Below are 24,310 nucleotides of genomic sequence, written 5' to 3'. Positions count from 1 at the left end.
AGCCAGACAGAGACTAGCCACGTGGAGATTAACTAAACAAAAGCAAAGTGTATTTGAAAATGAGGCTGAACTGCAATTGATCATAATGGATGTCATTTTGGGATATTAAATTAGATGCATAATGTAGTTACTATAGCCATAGCTTCCGTAGTGCTGTTAGCACACAACCAGTACATCATAATTCAATAATAAAATGTCTAACTGGTCAAGAAAAATAGAAAACAAATAAAAAACAGTTGGTCATACTTCTCTAAAATGAGACCCTTTTATCCTTGATTAAGACTATGAAATCCATTCTGACTCAGACTGACTTACAAGGTACGTGTTTTAAGAAAATATTGGCTTGGCTTTCAATTATTTTTCTTTGTTTTTCCTCTCTGAATACGATGCCTTGGCCAACAGTGTATTATAATTCAACACTTTTATTAGAGATGTAAAAATTTAATTGGTTAGCTAGTGAGCCTCACTATTAAGGGTAAGGTTAACTGGTAGGGGCTGGAGCCGCTCTGCACCTGCCCCAGGCAGGTGACTGTTCCAACCCTGTGGAGCCTGCTGGAGCAGCCCCTATGCATGCCAGACCCAGTGGGACTCTCACCCTCCCCTCACATCCTCCGCTGCAGATTACACACTAGCTCCCCGGGAAAGGGGCGGGCAGCTTTGCTGCAACTCTCCTGTATAAAGCTTATTTAAACTTTATAAGGCCCAACCCCAGCACATGAAGCCACTGTGATTTGATTTTTAGTGGTTACACAATTTACATTTTAAACTGCATTTTTGCATCCCTAACTCACTCTAACACTCAGCAGCTCCTGAATAATCTCTCCCTTGTTGTTTCTTCAAACACCCTGGTTTCTACCTTGTCATCCAAGGCCTTTACTCACTGGGGCTACGTCTACACTGGCCCCTTTTCCGGAAGGGGCATGTAAATTTCATGAGTCGCCGTAGGGAAATCCGCGGGGGATTTAAATATCCCCCGCGGCATTTAAATAAAAATGTGCGCCGCTTTTTTCCGGCTTTTAAAAAAGCCGGAAAAGAGCGTCTAAACTGGCCACGATCCTCCGGAAAAAGCGCCCTTTTCCGGAGGCTCTTATTCCTACTTCAAAGTGTAGACATAGCCACTGAGATAAGTAGGAATAAGAGCCTCCGGAAAAGGGCGCTTTTTCCGGAGGATCGGGGCCAGTCTAGACGCTCTTTTCCGGCTTTTTTAAAAGCCGGAAAAAAGCGGCGGACATTTTTATTTAAATGCCGCGGGGAATATTTAAATCCCCCGCGGATTTCCCTACGACGACTCATGAAATTTACATGCCCCTTCCGGAAAAGGGGCCAGTGTAGACGTAGCCTGGCTGTGTCTACACTGGGCCACTTATTCCGGAAAATCAGCCGCTTTTCCGGAATAAGCTGCGAGTTGTCTACACTGGCCCCTTGAATTTCTGGAAAAGCAGTGACGATTTAGTGTAAGAAATCAGCTGCTTTTCCGGAAAAACTATGCTGCTCCCGCTTGGGCAAAAGTCCTTTTTCCGGAAAACTGTTCCGGAAAAGGGCCAGTGTAGACAGCACAGTAGTCTTTTCCGGAAAAAAGCCCCGATCGCGAAAATGATGATTGGGGCTTTTTTCTGGAAAAGCGCATCTACATTGGCCACAGACGCTTTTCCAGAAAAAGGGCTTTTCCGGAAAAGCAGCCTGCCAGTGTAGACGCTCTTTTTCCAGAAATACTTATAACGGAAAACTGTTTCGTTTTAAGCATTTCCGGAAATTCATGCCAGTGTAGACATAGCCACTGAGATAAGCCAAGCAAATAATAGCAAGTCAACATCTTGTATACTTAGGACTGCGTTTTTATAAACAAAGACACAGTAGTCTGGGGTAATAAGCAATAAGCTAGCCTTTCCTGAAGGGGACTGTACTGTGCAAGGGTGCCTTGATGGGCAGATGATTGCAATATGGAGATTTTATTCTTCATCTATTTGGAATGTACAGTTGTGTGTTCAGCCTTTTCCCAGCTTCCTGTTTCACCTTTTTTAGTTTAAATAAAGTTGGTAGGTGTGGACTGCACATCTTTTGACATCTTGTGTATTTTATTGGTTCCTTAGAGTGTAAACATTACTGCCATTAGTGTAATTCTGTTTAATCTGGTTTTCCCAATTAAGTTTCCTGGGAAGATGGAAGCCTGACCTCAGTGCTTATCTACACAGGCATGCTAAGGAAAATTAATCCAAATTAAATAAGGGTATCAATTACAAATAGATTAGTTTAACTGCATGAAACCACTGTGTTCACACACTCACTGGGTATGTCTACACTACAGTGCTATTTCGAATTAAGCTCATTCGAATTAACGCATCTACACACAAAAACTATTTTGAAATAGCGTTTTCCTAATTTGAAGTAGCGCGTCCACACTCAGTGGACCCTGAACCGAAGTTAAGGCTGGCCGGAACCAGTGCCGGCAGGGCATCAGGTTAGGACTTAGTGTGTGAGGCTATTGCCTGAGGCTAACTGAGCTCCGTGTGGACAGTCAGTTCTCAGGGTTCCCCGCTTGCTTGTCTACCTCAATAAGGGACAGCAAAGCAGTCCTGTCTTGGAGTGCCCTGAGTGCCTACACTCGGGACACCACAGCACTCAGTCACATGGAGCCAGAGCTGCCCCTGGGCATGCCAGTGTGTCTTGTGGGGTCGTTGCCATCAGTCTGGCTGCACTTGCTGCAGGCTGCCATTTGGGGGGTTCATCAGGGGGGCTGTCAGGATCCAGGAGGCTCTGCGGGAGAGCGTCCACCCTATGGAGCCCTCAGAGCCTCCCCAGTCCTCCCCACCAGGGGCTTATGCCTCCCCACCAGGGGCTTATGCCACCAGGGGCTCCTCCCTCACGTCCTTCCACTTACTCCTCCCTAGCCCCCCTTCCTGATGTCAAATAAAAGACACGTATGTTCAAAAATAGAAACTGGGTTTATTGAACAAAACTGGGGGTGGGGAGAAGAATGAACCTCTGGGGAGACTGGGAAAAGGAGGTGGGAGAGGGGAGGGGAAAACCTGGGAGGAGGGAGCTGGAAGGGGGAAGCAAGGGGAAAAAGGGGAAGCTCAGGGCTCAGGCCTCAGGGTTGGGGGTCTTGCTGGACCAACTTGAGTTTCATGCCAACTTGCTCCTGGGTTTGCACGTGGCCTTTGGAGGCCAGGCTGGCAGCTATCCTGCCATAGACGGCCACGTTCCTCCATCTATTGTGGAGATCATGGACGTTGGGGGCATCCCCCCCCAAACCTGAATAAGGTCCATGATCTCCACCCTGGACCAGGAAGGCGCCCGCCTTCTCTGGCCCTTGTCAGGCTCTTGGGAGCTGGCAGACTGCTCCTGGGGAGTGGTGGAGGGCTGGCTGCCAGTGGCTTGCTGGCTCATGTTTTGGGGCCACTGCTGGCTCTGGGCTGGCAGGCTTGGAGCTAGTACAGGCACTGTGGCCAGAGTCTACCCCTTTAATGGCTCCGGGGCTGGGGGAGAGGAGAGTAAGTTTTCCTGGTTGTGCCCAGAGTGGCCACCAGGGCTCCCTGGGAAGGGCTGGAGGCCTCTATTTCGAATTAAGTGTCTACATAGCACTTAATTCGAAATAGCTATTTCGAATTTGGCATTATTCCTTGTAGAATGAGGTTTACCAAATTCAAAATGAAGTGCTCCGCTATTTTGAATTAATTTTGAAATAGCGGTTTGCATGTATAGACGCTATTAAAGTTAATTCGAAATAATGGCTGTTATTTCAAATTAACTTTGCAGTGTAGACATACCCATTGAGAATTAAAAAGGCTCTAATATGATTTAGTTTGATTCACTTTAGAAATGTAATCATTGTGTGAAGGCAAAATTTTGCAGCCCACCATAATTTGTGGCAGATTACTCAGAGTCAGTTAGTTTCCATTTTAGTGGTAAGAGACCAGTACCTAGGATATTATAAGGAGAGTAGCATCAAGCAGTCCTTTCACCTGTTAGAGGTGTTTTCTCTTTTGGATCTCTCGTCTCTCACTTTCCCTGAAGTTTGTGGTTTCCCATCTATTAAGTAACCTTAATTTTAATCACTTTGGACAGGAGTGAGATTTCATATTTATAAAGGAAGTTGATCTGTCTGATGATTTTATTTGAATGAAAATATATTTGTATTGTTAATGACCCAAATTCTATAGTAAAATGCATGCATGAAGCTTCCATGGGCAAAACTTGCCTCAATGTGACATTACAAGAACATCTTGACAACTTCTTTCTGCTTTCTCTGTCATGCTTTTGCCTTAATGACTGTGCTTGCACAGTAGGAGCTGCCAGGTAATTTGTAACTGCTGAGAATACACTAGTTAAAGCCTTTGGAGAGAAAGTAAAGTGCATGTTCTGGCCTTTTTACAAAGTTGGGCTTGATGGGAATATCACAGTGTAGGTAGGGAATAGGTCAGCTTTAAAATCCCCAGTCTGCAAGGTGTGAGTTGTGGGTCTCTGCCAAGAGAGGTGATATTTTAGCCAAAATAAATGGCTCATTTTTCCTCCTATGGAAAGGTTAGTGGAATTGTGTGAATATAAATAGGGGAAGAATTTGACACACAATCTTTTTTTAGTTGTTTGGAAATGGATTGGGGATTCTTTCATATGAAATAACTATGACTGAAAGCTATTTTGTTTGAGAGTTTAATGGTTATATTTCTGATGGTGTTTAGTGCTGAAAGTGCTGAAAAAGACATAGAAATGGCAGCTTACACTTTTCATTAAGATGGTGATTACTGATACTTGTGTCAGCCAGTGGAGTTCAACATAAAATTAGCTTTTCAGCAGTGCGGGAGGGGGTGAGAAGGAAGAAGGAAATAGCTGCAAAGTTGACAAGTAGCTTGGCTTTGGAAGGATGGTGCAAGTTCCCTGGAAAATGATCTATAATCTTTTAAAATCACATATTACAGTACTTGGGGGTAAATGTTATAATATCGACCGTGAATTTTAGTGTAACCATCCTTTTTGTTTTAAATCCTGTGGAAAGAAGGGTATCAAGAAATAACATGGAGCGAAAATTTGAGATGTTGTGCTACTAAGCTGCAGTTTGCTCCATCAAAATTGCCTTAATTAAATTAGATTTTTTTTCCCCTTTTTTTACAGGCAACGTTACTGTGGAAGATTAGTCAGATGCCTCCTGCACATTCTCCACATCACATGCTGTATCATGCAAGCCTTGAAACACTGTTCACATAATTTAAATGAAAGAATAATTAGATGAGCATAATGGAAGGCACTCATACTATCCTCCAATTACACAGACCCATTATGGAACTCTGTTACATCAGCTTCTATCTTCCAAAGGGAAAAGTCAGAGGATTTACATACAAGGGCTGTGTAACTCTCAACAAAGCCAATAAACGTTTTCATAACTGCTATCAAGTAAGAGAAAAGTCAGAGACAACAGAACCGAGAGAGCAACTTTATGAAAATGTTGGAGATATTTTCTTCAAGCAAACGACCACTAAAGATATTCTCACTGATCTGTATAAACTAAGTGCTGAAAAAGAGAAGCTGTTAGCTAACCTGCTCAGTTCACACAACATTCTGGGTATTAAAATGGGAAATCAAGAGGGGAAGCTGAAGGAAGCCTCTGAAGGACTGAAATGTAAAGATGATCTCTTAAATTTCAAGGATCAACAGGAATCCTTTCTGGGATCCACAGATAATAAACCCAGCTTGAAAAACAAGAAGATGAGGAAAACTGGCAGAAGGAGAGAGAGCTTGGAGGAGTTCATAAACAAGAAAGTGAAAAAGAAGGGTCAGAGCGCTTTGGAACATTCTGTGTTAAACAGGACAGAAATGAAACTCGGAAATAACAGGACACTTTCTACCAAATTTTCTGCTGGCATCTCTCCTGATTCCTTTTCCAGTTCTAATTACCTGGTGGTAGAAGAAAAGGATGATTTACCATTTGGAATTAACATACCACAAGAAAGATGGAGAAAAGATGACTACTTTCTTGAGTGCAGTGGGATTTCGAGATCAGACACATACCCGTCTGATTCTCTATCTGAATATGAGAATCATGTGTTTGGAAGTTGTATTACAGATCCCAGCACTGGTCTATTAGGTGATGTAGAGGGTACACTTAAAGGAATGAAGTTGCAGTGGAGCAGTCCTTTACCAAACTCTTTTCAAGATAGTTTACCTAATAGATTTGAGGCCTTAAACCAGACAGAAGCAAATGAAAGCCTGTGTAATTTTGAGTATACTGAGCAAACATGCATTAAGAAACCTGCAGCCAGAGTTGTAGCTAAAGTACAGGATTTGAAAGCTTGTGTTCAGAGAGTTATAAAAACACATACAGAGCCTGATGTTATTTCTTACACCGTTACTCAGGAAGATAAGGAAGCTGTTACACCTGTTCTCTCTGGAGTGTGCAGTGAATTTATACCAAAAGCTGAAGTATTCAATGTTGGAGAAGCTGCTGTAAACTCTAAATACACTGTGATGCAGGAAAAGGAGCACAATGACTGTGCTTTGCAGTGCAAAGCAGAGAGCCTGCCGATTATTGATGAGTCATGCAACCTTGTGGGAGCAGTCAATAAAACCCTTCTGAAAATTATCCAGAATGACAGTTTAGATGAAGCTGCAGAATGGAAGAGACTACAACAAATTACAAGAGCAGACAAAAACCTACCAGGCTCAATATATGACAAAAGAGCTACAGAACCCCTGGAGAGCAACAAATGTTTGTTTTTAAATCTGCCAATACATTTAAGAACTGATATTTCTCAGACAAGCACCAACCTTAAACCGGAAGAGAAAAGGCAACTATCGCCCTCTTTAGTTGCTGTCTGTAATGTTTTTAATAATTCATATCCAGGATCCAACATACACAAACAAATGTCACCTATTCCTTCTCCTTTATCTTCAAGACTGCCTAGTCCACAGCTGCACCATAGGATTCTTCCATTGCCTCCACAGAACACTGAAGAACAATCTGTGTTGAATGACTGTCACAGTGGGAGACATGATGCCACAAACCTCTCCTTTGCTAATGATTTGGAATCACAGTTCTATCTCAAGCTTTCTGAATCTGAAGAATTAGGATTTTCTATAGAACAACCAGACCAGCATCAGTTCACAGCTGGAGAGCATTTGGAAAAATGCACTTTGCAAGAAAAACTAACTACTCATACACAGCAGCATCTATATCCAGGTTAGTCCTATTTCAGACAGTAACAAAAATCTATCAAACCCTAAACATCCTAGACACGCCTAGTTCTTAGGGATTAAACAATGCATTTGCAAAGAAAATAGTTGTTTACTATTTATGGATTTGATTAGAAGTCTGATAATATATGTGGCTTTTATTAACATCACCATTGTAGTCTGCAGTATTTCCCAGATATTTAGGTGCACAGTATCTTGTAATGTAATGCTTAGTTTTAGTTTACCTTTTGTATAACATGTAACAGTTGTTCTCATAATTCAAGTTAAAGATGCTCAGTGAAGAAATATTTAATTTTAAAATTGCTTTTATCACTAGCTGAATATCTTTCACATGCTTAAGGTCTCCATATCTACCATATAATATGTATCCAGTTATAACTGTATTTCCTACACCAGGTGAAAATTTGTACCTGCTTATTTTCCAGTTTTATATGTTCTAGATTATCAAATAGTCTGAATATCTATTATAAAAATCATTTTGTAGTTGATTTGGCTTACCTAGTGGCATTTTACACTTGTAATGCAAGTAAATTAATGTATATTAATTTAATGTAAAATTGGTGCGATGATTAGGTAACTACTATAGGTTCATATAAATGCTGTGATACCAAAATGTGTTTTAAACAGTATTGCACATAAGAATCATGTTACAATATACTTTTATAAAGTGAAATATATACTGCATGCAGGACAATTATCTGCATCTTGTTAACTGGTACTACAAATCTCATGTTTTTCTGTGAAATACTGGGGAGTTTTAGTTCTAGAGCATTTGGGTGTGAAGAACAAAGAGTTGGGAGAAGGGTGAGCATGCTTTGTCAACAATTTTACAGCTTAAGGGAGCAGGCTAGACACTTCAGTGACTTCTCAAAGTTTTTCATGGATCAGGGAAATTAGGAGGAAACAGAACAATACTTCCCTACCCTTTAAATAAAACTTTAGTCACTACCTTCATAAAGATGCTGTTAAAGTCAGTACTGTTTTCCAAATCTTTTTATCCAATCTCAAACTTCTGCCTTAATTGCAAGTCACTGAACTCCAGAAGGCAATAGGATCAAAGTGTCATGTCCAGATTTTTGTGAAACTATTGTACAATGTTGTGCCTGGCATGGCTGCTGGAACAATTTACATAATGGGGGTGCTGAGTGCCATTGAACCACAACTCTCAACCCTGTGTATAATGGAAACCACTTCAATCTAGTGTGAAAGCCCTGCACCCCTCATTCTAGCATCTAGGGTAGCTAAGTCTGGGTTTCTTTGAGCTGCTGTGATGGCTACATCTGTTTTCCATTTATCTTGGAATTTGGAGCCTCCAAAATTGGCAGGATCTGTCATGTTCCAGATTTTACCCAGACTTAGTGTCAGGAAAATAGAACTTCCCTTCCAACCTCTTCTGGCCGCTTCACACAAACCTGCCTTCCACACAACACCATAGTAAATATAAATGTTGATTTAGAATTTAATAAAGCAAACTTCTTTTCCAAATTGCTACAGTTTTGTGGGATGTGTGTGTGTGGCGATTATGCATGCTGTCCCAATTGTTCTCAGTTGGATTTCTATTGGGCTGACATAGGAAAGGTGAATTTACTGTGAATAACTAAATAAATGTTGCAGCTTTGAGCATTGTTCAGTGATGCTAACACAACCCTCCAGCTGCATGTAAGACTTTGCTAGTTTGTGCAAATACACAGGGCGGGACGGAGGCATGGGCGAGCCGGGCAACTGCTCAGGTCGCCAACTGATGGGGGGCGCCTGATGGCAGCTGTAAGGGGCACGCGGCATCCTTTACAGCTACCATCAGGTGCTGCGCGCCCGGCTCCCGCCCACATCCCCGTGGCACCAGCCAGCAATGCCCTTTCCCCCATGGCCACGGGCCCCTACATGGCCGGGCGCGCACGCCAGCAGCAATGACAAGGCCGGATTGGGCTGCGCTTGCGCCGTGCACCCCAGGGGCAGGCCCCGGGCTGTGCGCCAGCAGCCGTAGTCAGGCCGCGCATGCGCCGTGTGCCCCGGGGGTGGGCCTGCGCACCCTAGGGGGGTGGGCCCGCCCATGCACCGTGCGCCTGGGGGCGGCACCGCACGCCCGTGCCTGGGGCACCAGAATGCCTCGGGCTGGCCCTGCACATACAGACTAGGTCTTTTCTCACTCCTAGAGCCCTTTCTGAACAGCCTGTGAGTACTATAGATAATGTGATGTTCCACTGCAAGGGAGGCAGTTGGGCTCCTTCACTCCTCTCTTCTTTTTTGTCTAGTCCTGCTTCCTTACTGCTGATCCACTTTGTGCCTAGTGACTACTTTAGTAGGAGATTAGCATCTTTTTCTATCTACAAGACACCTAGATGAGAGGATATGGGATACAAAACTGATTCCTTCAGGTTAGCTGAGCTGCTCTACAGAGAAGCAAAATAGAGTATTTTTCTGCTCTACCTAGTAGACAGCAGTTGGTGGAAAGTGACTCTTATCTTCCCCCATGCACTATGTAATTGGTTTGGTATGTCAATCAGATCAATGTCCTAACTTGATCATTCCTTTTCTTCTGTGTTCTGGACCTTATTGTCAGCCAAGGTCTCAAGTGTACAAATTAGGCAAGCAATTTCCATTTCCCAGTTGTAGCCTCTGTACTGCTGTCAAGGTAGCTTTTGCTTATTATTTTTATTTATATTACAGTAGCAGCTATTGACTCTAGTCAGGGATCAGGCCATACTCTGCTACATGCTGTATGCACATGGAATTAAATAAAAGCCTCAAGAAGCTTACATTATTGCCAATGGTGAAAGAGGACAGGTGGATATTGCAAAACAAATGGAGGCAGGAGGACAAGGCAATGGTGAAGCTATCACATATATTAAAATACGCAGAATACTTCGAGAGGGGAGCCAAGTTGGGAGAGGGTCTAGAAGAGGATCTAGATAGGCAAGAATCAGTGGCTGAGACAATGGAGAAAAGGGAAGAGAGGACAGGAAGGAGGGGACTTAAAAAAGACAGGTTATAGAAGCTGATAAATTAGTCATGGACTTCTACTCGGATATTGGGGGAAGGGAAAAGATGGCAAGTGGACATGGTTGAGGGAGACAAGGTGATGGTCAGGTGGGGAAATTGACAATGGAGAGTGAATGGGAGACTGATGCAGGGCTACAGGTTAAACAACAAGGTAAAGGTGATGAGATAGGACTAGAGGATCAGGTGGGATTTTTTTCTGTTCACAGTTTTGAATTAGACAATTTCATCCTTTTACAAGAAGTTTCATAGCACAGCCCGTCTTTGTTTTTTCTTCTTTATTGTTATTGGCTGTATTACAGTAGTACTTAGGAACCATAGCTATGGTCCAGGACTCCATTGTTCTAGGTGCTCTAAAAAAAAACAGAACACAAAGATGGTGACTTGACTGGAGAGTTCTGTATGTCAACAACAACCATGTAGAGAGAGCATGGTGGCAATAACAAAGTGTCCTGATTCTTATTTACAGGACAGTGATTATACAATGTACAACAAACCCAGATCTGTCCAAAATTCTGAAAGGTATAGCATTGTTTGTTTTCCTCTAATTGGAGGATTTCTCTGTATACCAACACAGCCATGGGTGTATCGAAAAATTATATGTGCAGATGACATCTCTTCCCCCTCCCATAGCCAGGTGTCTGGATCTAAGAGGATCTGATTTTGGGATATTGGTCCTAATTATCTGTCATTGTTGTGTCCATTCCCTTATAGTACTGGATATGGCCCTCTTTTACAAATTGAACTAATTGAACCAAAGGATACAATTAAAAAAATGAACAAATATGAAAAGGACAAATCACATTGCAGAACAGAAGGGGGATGCGGGGGGGGGGGGGAAGGGGGAGGAAGGAAGGTAAGGGTCTGTGAATTGATGATATTAAAGGTAGGGAGAGTGGGATGTTTGTGAGTTAATGGTATTACAGGTGATAATTGGGGAAACTGTCTTGGTAATGGGTGAGATAGTTCAAATTCTTGTTAAGTCCTTGTTGGCAAGTGTCGAATTTTAACATGAATGACAGTTCAGAGGATTCCCTTTCAAGTGCAGATGTAAAAGGTCTTTGTAGCAGAATGCAGGTGGCTAAGTCATTTAGAGAGTGTCCTTTCTGGTTAAAGTGGCAAGAAACTTTAGGTAAAAGGTGTGAATCTGAACTTCTCCAAAGTTAAGGGAGGGTTGAGTCCATGGTTGTGGTTAAGATCAATCTTTAACAAAATATGTTGTGTTGCAAAATGTTTTGTCCCAAGTTATAATCTGCATTTAAGTTGTCAGTGTATACACTGAATTTAAAATAGAAGTGTGGAGTTTCTTAGATGTATAGTCTCTAGTTCTCAGCTGAGCTGGACAAAATGTGTGTTTTACTTCGCAACATTTTGTAATGGACCTAAACACTTTTAAAAACAATTATTTTCAACTACTTGTTTCAAAGTTTGCATTGTTTCACTCTCATCTTGGAAACTATTGAAATTTTTCATTGATGTTGGCCAGTGTTCTTTTCATTAGGGAAAAAACTGCCCTTGAAATACAATATAGTACAAAGTTTCCACGCTGCATTGACACAAAATGATGTCTTGGGTTTTTGTTGTTGTTGCTTCTTTTTAAAAAGTCAAAAATTGAATATTTAGTGGTACCGTTGTGAATGAAACTTTTCATAGAGCTCTGCACAAGCAATTCCTTCCTCACTTCCATAACTAACAACTGAAGTCATAAGACTAAGAGAATCCCTGTCATAAGATGATGATTATGACTCTTGTGCTGTTATGAATAGGATATTTACTCTTTCATTCTGGGATACTTACTGTATGCTCCTGTAGTTTTAAACTGGAGTACCTGACTGGCTATGGATAGTAGTAGATGCACGAAAGCCGTTCGATGATTTGGTGGACAGAAGGTGCTCTATATATCAGATTCCCTGGCTTCTTGCCATATCTTTATTTATAGCAAATTACATGTTTTGGTGGTACTGTGCTTTATATATTTTGTTGCTCAGTTTGGCTTTTCATCCTTCACTTCAACACACCGATTTCTGGATTTCAACAGTTACACTTGAACTGGAGGGCAAGTGATGTCTTACTAAGCAGGCCACAGCTTTCCTTTTACCAACTAATAACTTGATAGAATTTATGGTTGAAGAGTAATTCATTAGTAAAATTATTGGGAAATGATTCTACAGACAGTAATGTTGTTTGAATTATCAAAGTCCAAATTAAAAGCTTAAGAAGAGATTAAGTCTTGCAAGGAATAATAAAATAGTTCCCATTTTTGAAGTTTGCTGCCACAGAGGTCTAACACCAAACTTCTGTAGCTGCTGTTTACATGTTAACATTTAAAGCAGTATGGAAATGTGAACCATTTTGCTGGGGAGATATATTTATGTTTTAATTAAATGATGAACAAACCTTGTTAATTGTTCACTGTGGCAAGAGGATTAAAAAGGATTTCTAGTATTCGGATATAGTTGTAAGATCATCTGATGTTACATATTTGAGTTGCAGTTGTGAAATGCTTCAATGTTTTCTTTACACTTTAGAGCCAGAATGTTGATTGAGATATCTTAAATGGATGATGTTACCATGGGCAGTTCAGTCAGGCCCCAATCCCTGCAAATGCTTATGCACATGCTTAATTGAGTTACTCTGAATGGTACTTGTGCATGTGCTTAGCTTTACAACTATAAGTAGTCACAGAGGAGTGGTTAGGGTTGTGAAGTTGAGAACGTCCAGAAGTCTTTGCAGGATCAAGGACACCATGTACATAGAAAACTCGGTTCCTCTCGGGTTCTGAAGTCCAGCCATGTAAATGTCCCTTTCACATGCCAAACCCTGCTCTGCATCCCACTCACAGTTGCTGTCCTTGATCAGTGCTGACCTGGAGTTCAGAGGTGCACCTGCAGAATTCTCTTCTCACCCTGGGTGCGGGGAGGGGGATGTAAAAAGGCATCTTACTCACTCTGCTGATCACTCACCATCCTCCTGCTCATTGCTCTCATTGCTGCCCTGATGGCTGCTTGTCGCACCTCTCCACCACCATCCTGCTGGCCGCTTGCACATTGTTTCCCCACTGCTCTGCTGATCTCTGATCGCATCTCTCCACTACTGCCCTGATGGCTGTCAGTCACCATCTGCTGCCATCTACCTCTTGTCTGTGACTTCTGCCCATCAGTCTCAAGAGATATTAGCTCCCAGTGATTTCAACTCTTAGGCTACGTCTACACTGGCCCCTTTTCCAAAAGGGGCATGCTAATTTTCCAGGTCGTAATAGGGAAATCCGTGGGGGATTTAAATATCCCCCGCGGCATTTAAATAAAAATGTCCGCCGCTTTTTTCCGGCTTGTAAAAAAGCCGGAAAAGAGTGTCTACACTGGCCCCGATCCTCCGGAAAAAAGCCCTTTTCCGGAGGATCTCTTCAAAGTAGGAATAAGTAGGAATAAGAGATCCTCCGGAAAAGGGCTTTTTTCCGGAGGATCGGGGCCAGTGTAGACGCTCTTTTCCGGCTTTTTTACAAGCCGGAAAAAAGCGGCGGACAATTTTTATTTAAATGCCGCGGGGGATATTTAAATCCCCCGCGGATTTCCCTATTACGACCTGGAAAATTAGCATGCCCCTTTCAGAAAAGGGGCCAGTGTAGACGTAGCCTTAGTGACTGGATTAGAAGAAACACAACTTCAACACAATTAACATAACAAAGAGCCTCTTAATGATCCCTATTTAGCTCTGGTCTTTGAACAGTGGGAGGAGCAGGTCAAGTCAATCCAGGGAACGGAGGGTATGCAGCCTCCTGCATAGAATAACCTTTCCTCACCCCCTCTAATCTCATAGAGCTCTGAAAGTCGAGCCTCTGCTTAGCAGAGTCCTTTCCAGTAATTGTGAGCCCTTTCCTTTGGAACAATTAGCACAGTCCTACTATACTGTATTCCCATAAAATAACAAACAATGCTAATCATATGTTAGCTCTCCCTGCATTTAATAGAAATATAGCTGTTGGGTCACAAACTGACTTGATTACAATGAGGAAAATGCCACTCCATCTGCTGAATGTCTAACAAATCTAAATCTACCTCATCACAGAACTCTGTATTGACCCACACCATTTAAAAAATCATGCATCACATTCACCAAAATCATATGTAAGCAGGGTCTGAATCAATGCTTCCATTGCAGGCATCTGGAATGGGAAAGAAATTCTGGGTGTGTTTATGTAAATACAGTTTGCCCCTGCTTTGCTTAGGTCTGCTAGATAGTCAACTGTTACAATGGTATTTTGCTCCTTGTAACCAGTTTGGCTGTTGTGGGGTCATAAATTGTGGTAGCATTAAATGCAGGAATTGTGAGAACCTGGAAAGGACAAGGGCTCATCTGCCAAAGCTCTGTGAAGTTAACTGGGGAGGGAGGACTCTGAATCAGCAGGCTGCATGTTCACCAAGTGTGAGCTATAAGACTGGTTCAACCTGTTCCCCCTCTCTCCCCGCCCCCCCAATTGATAGAACTAGAACAGACTGCATAAGGAGTCTATGTTGTTATTTTAAACTTATGCCAGTGGATGCTGGAATTTCTTGTGGCTGGACTGTGGTTGGGCCAAAAGCTGAAATCACTAGGTATGGCCCAGAGCCAAATCCACCACAAGGCAGCAGACAATGTGATGAGTGGCAATCAGAGAGGCAGCAGCAGAGAGGGGACAGAGTAGTGTAATGAGCAGCCAGCAGGGCAGCGATGGAGAGGTGCAATGAGCGGCCAGGAGAGCAGCAGCAGCGAGGTGAGATGAATAGCCAGCAAGGCAGTGGCAGAGAGCAGTGAGAAGGTGGATGAATGATGAGTGAGTAAGATGCTTATCTCCCACCCAGACTCAGGATGGGTGGTGAACTCTGCAGATGCACCTCTGAACTCCGGGTCTGCCCTTAACAAGGCCTGCAACTATAAATGGTGTGCACAGAAGGGTTGGGAATGTGAAGGGGACATTAACATTGCTGGACTTAACCTGAGAGGAAAAGCACTTTGCCCCACCTACTTGGGGTGGGACAGTTACTCATGGGTTTGGTTATGAACTCTGTGTTGTCTTCCCAAATCAATGCCACTTTACTTCCCTCCCCTTATATTAAATGTTTCTTTTCTGCACTCAGACTCTGTGCTTGTGAGTGGGGAAGCATTGCCTCTCAGAGATGCCTTGGGGTGTTGTGTGAATTTCACAGGTTACGGAGTGGAGGCAGTTCTGTGTTGGATGGATGGAGAGGAACCACTAGATATTGAACCCAATCCTGGCTGTGACTGGCTTAACTTGGCAGAAGGGTTACACATGAGATTTTATGAAAACAAGAAATGTTGTATTCCCTTGCAGTTTTTTGGGGGGAGAAGGGGGTGGTTTTTTGTAAGCTGAGATTCTTGTGCCTCGCCAGGAGCTGTGGCTTCAAAGAAACCACCAACTATCATGAGACTAACAGTATAATCATGTGCTAGTATCATTGCTTCCTGCTGCCTTGTATGTTTGTATAGTTTAACACACAGGGCCTGCATTTGACTGGGACTTTGGTGTACTATTGTAATATGAATAATAATGGTTCGTTGTAGAGACAGGAGACTGAAGATGTGAAGTATTAGCTGCACTGGATGACTGGTCAGGTCGTTGTTAAACCCCATTTTTTATACGAATTTCAGCCATGTTGCAACCAGATCCCCTGACTCAACTGTATCTCTAGTATAGACAAGACCTAAATCACATGCTTTCATAGTTGAACTGGGGAATTTCCGTAAGGCTCTGTATAATGTATTTGCTTGAAGGGAGAGTATCTAGTTTTAAATGTTGCAATTTGGGTTTTTTCTTACAATGAAAAATAATGCAGCTTTCCTGTCACGATGTCTTTCTAGGTCAGAAGAACAACTAAGTAGTCACATCCCTTTTTTTTTTTTTTTGGATACACAATGATTTTGTTTTCTTTTCCTGTTTTAATGCCAAACAAATAAGTGTCAGAATAAAAATGTTAAACATAGAGGCATTTATTCCACTCTTACAAAAATACATCAACTATATATGCGTATGTGTGGGTAGTCCTTCCTTGTAACACATACAAATACATTAGTTTCTCCAGTCTTAGAATAACTGAACTTGCTCTCTAAACCACAACCACTTTTAGACCAGTCCCAGGGCAGACCTTTTGCCTCCCAAAGGTAAACCTTTACTCCAGCTCCATCCAACCTTAAGAAATCTGTCTCAGCAGCAGGGACTATATCTTTTTCTAAAGGAAATGTTCATGTGGATAAATAAAATGCCGGAGAAACAATTCAGAGCTGTTTTATATTTAAATAATATCAAGTAGCACTCTGTCACATTGTTTTAGGTAGTAGTGTTTGGGACAGGAGAGAGTGGGAGGTATTTTTCTCGCATTCATTGAAGCGCAGCCAGTGGTTAGAACAAGAAACTGATCATAAGCATTCCAGAATCTGGCAAAGCTTCTGTGACCTTCGGTGTCACCTAATATTTGTGCTTGTCTCCCCATCTTTAAACTGTGTATAATACCACTTCACGAGGGAGTAGTGAACATAACTAATGTTGGAAAACTTGAAATTCATTGGCTTAAAGGTTTCGTGTACATTAAGTACAAAATAAACTACTATCTGAGTGTGTATCACAGAGGCACCTATTATTAAAGTTGCATGCATGCCAAGCAGACTGGTGTTGGAGATTTTTCCCTTTGTGGTACCCTAGCAGTAGATCAGCCTGACCAGCATTGGTTCTCCAGTCTGTGGAGCCCTATCTGCTGGGTCTCCTTTAATGCTAGCTATGAAACACAACCTAATTTCCAAGAACCATAGTTTCTTGCTACATCTCAACTTGACCACTCTTCATCTTATACTCTGGATGCTTCAAGGTTAGTACTGCAGAAAGTGAAGCTTTGGAGAATGTGCAAAACATTCTCCTGAACCAGCAGGAAGCCATCTAGTAGATTATACTTCACTGTTGAAGTGGAAGCAATTCTTTTTATGCCATCCAATATATTTTGGGCTATTTGTTTAACTGGCAGCTATCTCTGCTTCCTACCCTCTAATTATGGGCTGTTCACTGTTTACTAATCCTATGTCAGTCAGATTCTGAAAGGATCTGGACAGGTTATATCCTCAGGGCATGGATGCCATTCCTCTCTGGCACTAAATCTCACACTAACCCTGTTCATAGGTTTGGCCTAAGAACAGGGCTGCTCTTTGCTGAATCGGTCTATAAAAGCATTTTTGGTAACTAGTAGCACAAGTGGCAAAATTACAAGTGTTGGTAGCTGACCTTCCAATTTTTTTTATAAAGACATGGTTTTACCCACATCTGAAATTCCTAACTGGAGAAGTACTGGACTACCACCTCAATAACTTATATATTTACTGAATTTCATTCTTACTCCCCATTCTCATACAAGGATGAGGAGAGGCTCTAAGATGTGCTCTTATGTTCTTTCTAAGAAGGGCATTGGCTTTTTACTTAGAAACAGGTCTCTCTTAAATCATCAGCCCAGCTTTTCATGTCATTTAGTACATGCAGATACTAGTATGAAAGGTGTAGAGGATTTTGTGCTAGATTTCATCATACATATGTCTGTTACGACACAGTGGTAACATGCTCTATAAGATCTCAAGCACTTCCAACAGCTTTGGTTCAAGTACCCATAATAGACATTAGTAAAGCTGCAGCTTGGTTATTAATATACACCTTTGCTACTCATCATGCTACATCTAATCATTCAAGAGATGATTCCAGGTTTGGATAAGCAGGTCCTTAGTCACTGTAGACTCCAAAATCTCTGGACTGCACTTCTACTTTAGGTGACTTACAAGCAGTAATAGACTTGTCATAGAAATCATCAAATGATAGAATACTAGAACTGGAATGGATCTTGAGAGATCATCAGATCCAGTGCCCTGCCCTCACAGCAGGACCAAGCACTGTCTAAATCAGGGCTACTCCCACAGCCCATTTGTTTGAGGCCTTTGGTGCAGTTTGGGTTTAGGTGGGGTGGATCCTTTGAACATGGCCTCCACTAGGAACGTGCTTCACAACGGCAAGTCAGTACAATGGTCTTCTGTTGATATGCATTTTAGTAGTTAAATTCCTGGACTGTCATTGCTCGTTAAGTGTTGTCATATGAGTGGAAATTGGGTAAATATTGCACTTTATTAATATCAGCAGAACTGACTTAAATGGGGCCTGCATGTTGTATAGTCTTGCCTTAATCTTTGTATTCATGCCCATCAGTATGAAATAAACTATTTGCATATATACGCAACCACACTTAAGTTGTGGCCCTCGGCATTTGCTGTGAGTATTTATGTGGCCCCGGGTCTTCCAAAGTTGAGTAGCCCTGGTCTACATCATCTCTGACAAGTGTCTGTCTAACCTGCTCTTAAATATCTCCAGTGATGGAGATTCCAAAATCTCCCTAGGTAATTTATTCCAGTGTTTAACCCCCCTTACAGTTAAAAAGCTTTTCCTAATGTCCAACCTAAGCCTCCCTTGCTGTAATTTAAGCCCATGTCCTATCATCAGAGGCCAAGGAGAACAATTTTCCTCCCTCCTCCTTATTATAACACCCTTATAGATACTTGAAAACCGTTATCCTGTCCACTCCTCAGACTTCTCTTTTCTAAACTAAACAAGCCCAGTTCTTTCAGTCTTCCCTCATGTTTTCTAGACCTTTCATCATTTTTGTTGCTCTTCTCTCAACTTTCTCCAATTTCTCCACATCTTTCTTGAAATGTGGTGCCCAGAACTGGACACAATACTCCAATTGAGGCCTAATCAGCAAAGAGTAGATCACAAGAATGACTTATCGTGTCTTGCTCACAACACTCCTATTAATGCATCCCAGAATCATGATTGCTTTTTTTGCAACAGTGTCACACTGTTGACTCATGTTTAACTTGTCATCTACTACGGCCCCTAAATACCTTTCAGCAGTACTCCTTCCTAGACAATCATTTCCCATTCTGTATGTGTGAAATATAGTTCTTTCCTAAGTGGAGTACCTTTGTATTTGTCCTTATTAAACTTCATCCTATTTACCTCAGAACATTTCTCTAGTTTTTCCACATCATTTTGAATTTTGAGCCTATCCTCCAAAGCACTTGCAACCCTTCCCAGCTTGGTATCATCCGCAAACTTAATAATCATACTTTCTGTGCCATCATCTAAATAGTTGGTGAACATATTGAACAGAACCAGCCCCAAAACAGAACCCCTGTGAAACCCCACTTGTTAGGCCCTTCCAGCATGACTGTGACTCATTAGTAACTACTCTCTGAGAACAGTTATCCAGCCAGTTATGCACCCACCTTATAGTAGACCCATCTAGGTTGTATTTCCCTAGTTTATTGATAAGAAGATCATGTGAGACCACGTCAAATGCTGGTGTCTAAGTATACCATATCCACCACTTCTCCCTTATACACAAAGCTTGCTATGCTATCAAAGAAAAGTATCAGATTGGTTTGACATGATTTGTTCTTTATAAATCCATTCTGGCTGTTTCCTATCAACTTATCTTCTAGATGTTTACAGATGAATTCCTTAATTACTTGCCCCCATTGTCTATCCTTGCACAGAAGTTAAACTGACTGATCTGTAGTTTCCTGGGTTGTTTTTATTTCCCTTTTTATATTTGCCCTTTTCCTGTGTTCTGGAATCTCTCCGTGATTTTCAGAGATGATAGCTAAAGGATGAGAGACCTCCTCTATCAGCTCCTTGAGTAGTCTAGGATACATTTCATCAGGCCCTGGTGACTTGCAGACATCTAACTTTTCTAGGTAATTTTTAACTTGTTCTTTTTTTATTTTAAGTTCTAAACTTACCCCATTTCCACTAGCATTCACTATGTTAGGCATCACGTCACCGTCAAATTGAGTCAAATAAGTCATTCGTCTGCCATTTCCAAGCTTCCTATTATTTGTTTCTGTTACCAGATTTGCCCTCTTCACTGAACAATGGGCGTACCCTGTTCTCGGCCTTTCTCTTGCTTCTAATATATTTGTAGAATATCTTCTTGTTACCCTTTATGGCTCTAGCTAGATTTAGCTTTTTGTGCCTTTGCCTTTCTAAATCTTTTCCCTGCATACCTGTATTGTTTGCTTATATTCATCCTTTGTGATTTGACCTAGTTTCCACTTTTTATGTGATTCCTTTTTGATTTTTAGATCATGTAAGATCGCCTGGTTGATTCAAGGTTGTCTCCTTTCATGCTTTGTATCTTTCCTACACAGTGGAATAGTTTGCTTTTGGTCCCTTAATAATGCCCCTTTAAAAAACTGCCAGCTCTCTTCAGTTGTTTTTCCTCTTAGTCTTACTTCCCATGGAACCTTACCTACCAGTCTCTATTTTGGTATTCTTCCTTCTACCATTGCTTAGAAACATGAACTCTATGATTTCATGATAATTTTCACTCAAGCTGGCTTCTGCTTTCAAATTTTCAGCCAGTTGCTCTCTATTTGTTAAAATCAAATCAAGAACAGCTTCCCCCTAGTAGCGCCAATGCAGTCCAAAAACTTGTTGGATAATCTGTGCCCTGCTGTGTTAGTTTCCCAACATATGTCATTCGAAGAAGAAAAAAGCCATTATCAACTTATTCTGTAACTGTTATTGTTCTTGAAGATGTGTTGTATATGTCCATTCCACAGCCCACCACCTTTCCTTCTATATCATAAATGGTAAGGAATGAACTCAGTGGGTGCTATTGGGTAGCTCCATTCTTTATACCACTGTGCACCAGTATGAGATAGATTAGGGTACATAAGCTACCCTGATAGATACCATTAAGGGAAAAGATCTCTGACTCTGGGGCACTGGGCATGCATACACCTGGTATGGAATGGCCTCGTATAACATATATCGAAGAACATCAGCTACAGAACAAGTCAGTAAACAGTTTTTACTACTTGGATTTTATATTAGTGGGGCGGAGGGGGTTTGTCGTTAACTAACTAGCTCTTTAATTTGAAAGTAGAAAACATCAATAAGAAGAATTCAGTAACAAGGTCTTGTGATCTGCTCTTGCACTATAGAAATAAAGCTCTATTTAAAGACTCTTAAAAGAGTCAGCTGGTATACCGATTCTTTTTGTTTTTTATTTGTAGAATGAAAGGATTTATAAATATCTCTAAATGATTAAGAGAATTGCAAATTAGTGTTTTAAAAATACTCTTGGTTTTGTCCATGAATAATTTACATTTCCTAAGGTGAGTTTGCACATAAGTCAAATGGAAAAATCGTTTACAAATTCTTGCATGTAATTCACATGAAAGCAGTGCACATGAATGTTACTTGATTCATAATAGGAAATTAATTGTGAATTCTCTTTGAAAATTTGTAAACAGTATAAAGAATACAGAGGTTGAGGTAAGACTGCTCCTTTTTCTGGTTGGTTTTAATGCATTTTAATTCAGAAATGGAAGTAGATTTATATGATTTTGAAAACCACAGGTTGACACACTGGAATCTCACTTGTACAGTTTTCTAAGAAAAAGAAAAAGAGCATATATCTATTGCAGAAACTCATGGGGTTAATTTAGTCTTGTTCAAATACTTACATGATCTATTCTGTGTTTGAAAATATTTTAAATTGTTATCACTACCTTTTTGCTTTAAAATATATAACAATTTGGATTCAAGGTAACTGGGTTTCTTGTTGGATCCAATGGTAATGGAATGGAGATGGAGCGACTCAATGCAATACATACTTAAAAACACAAGAGGGAGCTGGCAAAAGTGTAAAGGAGTACATGGTGGGATAGCTGCTATATTTCTGTGATTTGTTTGAATAAAAAATCTAGTTTAATCCATATGGCTTGCTTACGTAACCCAAAAATGCAGTTTATATGATCTTCTCTTTCCTGATAGCTTGCCTTCCTTTCCTTTCCCCGCCAACAACTTTCTTCTCCTTTTCCCCTGGCAAAGATGCAGAATTTCATGTCTGCTCTCCTCCATTTGCCCTCGTGACACTGTCTCATCCCTTTTCTTGATGTCCCTAGCACCCATGCTCATGCCCCACCTTACTCTTCTCCTCAGTCACTCACTCCCCTCTTGCTCTTTCCTGTCAGACTGCAAGCATGCTCATTCTCATTTTAAAGAATTCTAAACAAAATAAACAAAAAGTCCCAAATCGTACTTGATCCTACTTGCCTCTCTTACCACTGTCCCATTTCTCTTCTTCCTCTCATCTCTAACCTCATTGGACACAGGGTTTACAATCACCATCTGAAATGCCTCTCCTCCATTTCCATCCTATGCTCTCTCCTGTCTGGCTTTTACTCCAGGCACTCCATTGAAACTGCTTTCTCCCATGTCTCTAAGGAGCTTCTTAGCCAAAACTCAGAACCAGTATTCCTTCCTTGTCCTTTTTGACCTGTCAGCTGCCTTCAACATCATCGCCTATGCTCTTTTTCTTGAAATGTTCTCTCCTTCGGCTTCTGTGATTCTGTCCTGCCCTAATTCCCTCTTTACCTCTCTACCTTTCTTTGCATTCCCATATTGGCTTTGCTTTCTCTGTCACATCAAACATAAGCTATTTGTGTATACTTTTAAGGTAACTCCCATCCCTGATTGGACCAAAATGCCAAATTATTAAATTTATTAAATTGTCAAAGAGTTAACTCTGTGTTTTTCCCATGTTGTCTCTCTCTAACCATCCTCAAAACTATATCACTATCTCCATTCAAAACTTCTTCCTTAAAACCTCTTCTTTTCCTTGAATTAATACCTATACATAACTTGATGACAACTAAGCCACTGAGTTGAGACCACTGCCTATCATCATGACAAATATTGTCTCATTATTTCCTTGTACTTCTCTGTTGTCCTGTATGGTATCATCTACTGTCTCATCTTCTGTTTGATGTCTGCCTCAAAGAGCTTGCAATCTACATTTTTTGTTCTGTGTTTGCACAGCTGCTAGTACAGTGTGGTCCTGGTCTATGGTTAGGGTTCTTGCATACTTCAGTAATATAATAAAAGGTATATATTTTGAAAAGTGAATGTAAGCAGTTGATAGGGAAACAGTGAAGACTATATACAAGGAAGTGAAACGTGGTTTTAGGCGGTAAAGTCAGCTTTTAACTGAAATATACACTTATTTTTAAAAGGGGGAGAGGAATCCAGAAAAAATCGCTACAGTCCCTTGGAGTAAAAGAATAATCTTAAATGTGAAGTCTACCTCTAAAGAAACAAATGCTACAGTAAAAAAATACTTAGTATTTAATATTGATCTAAAATGAACACAGCAGTCCTAATTAAAGGCAAAGTAATCAGCATAGTTATCTGACCTTTTGAGCTGTTACAAAATAGTATCTGTTGGCATACAACTAATCCTTACTTTAATTGAAGGCCATGAATTTCAATTTTACCTTAGATTTGCAAACATTAATTCACTCCATTCGGCCTTCCAATTACTTGAATAAGAATGACTTAAACTGATGAACAAAAGGGAAATTAATACATTTGTATCCCACTGAAATGTGGTGACATGGCTTTTAGATGAACAGTTTGAAATCATCCCAGTATGCCAGGGCAAACTATTTTTAAGGAAATCTTAATCACCATATCATTTATAAGATTTGGTAATAGCTCCGTCCAAATTTTGGGCAGTAATATCTTGGTACCCAGTAGTGCTTGTGAGCTGTATTTAAATAGGAGAAAGCTACAAGTATGGTTGTCAGATAGCACAGTTATTAAACATTATATACATTTCTCTAGATATATCATTTTGTTTCCAAGTATATTCAGCACAACTCCTCACTCAGATGCTCTTGACCCTTTCATTTATACTTATGTTATAGATACTGTATATGCTTCGTCACTTCTTAATGTGATATGATAGATCACTAAGGCTACGTCTACATTGTCCCCTTTTCCGGAAGGGGCATGGTAATTTCAGAGATCGTAATAGGGAAATGCGCGGGGGATTTAAATATCCCCCGCGGCATTTAAATAAAAATGTCCGCCGCTTTTTTCCGGCTTTTAGGAAAGCCGGAAAAGAGCGTCTACACTGGCCCCGATCCTCCGGAAAAAGCGCCCTTTTCCGGAGGATCTTATTCCTACTTTGAATAAGATCCTCCGGAAAAGGGCGCTTTTTCCGGAGGATCGGGGCCAGTGTAGACGCTCTTTTCCGGC

At 41.1% G+C, this 24,310-nt stretch overlaps 1 protein-coding gene across 3 annotated transcripts in view; it reads left to right on the top strand.

Moving 5' to 3' along the window:
- Positions 1–24,310, top strand: part of FMN1 (formin 1) — a 382,661-nt gene that overhangs the window by 25,008 nt on the left and 333,343 nt on the right. For all 3 annotated transcript variants that reach the window (XM_025189464.2, XM_075927043.1, XM_075927044.1), the window contains exon 2: positions 5,110–7,171. In XM_025189464.2, the coding sequence (XP_025045249.2) occupies positions 5,224–7,171 (1,948 nt within the window). In that variant the 5' untranslated portion in view covers positions 5,110–5,223. The remainder of the gene's footprint in view (positions 1–5,109; positions 7,172–24,310) is intronic.

The sequence above is a fragment of the Pelodiscus sinensis genome, chromosome 4 (assembly GCF_049634645.1).
Source record: "Pelodiscus sinensis isolate JC-2024 chromosome 4, ASM4963464v1, whole genome shotgun sequence".
In the NCBI taxonomy this organism is placed as follows: domain Eukaryota; kingdom Metazoa; phylum Chordata; order Testudines; family Trionychidae; genus Pelodiscus; species Pelodiscus sinensis.
Note: the sequence above shows the minus strand (reverse complement) of the source record. Positions and strands in the feature narration are given on the sequence as shown.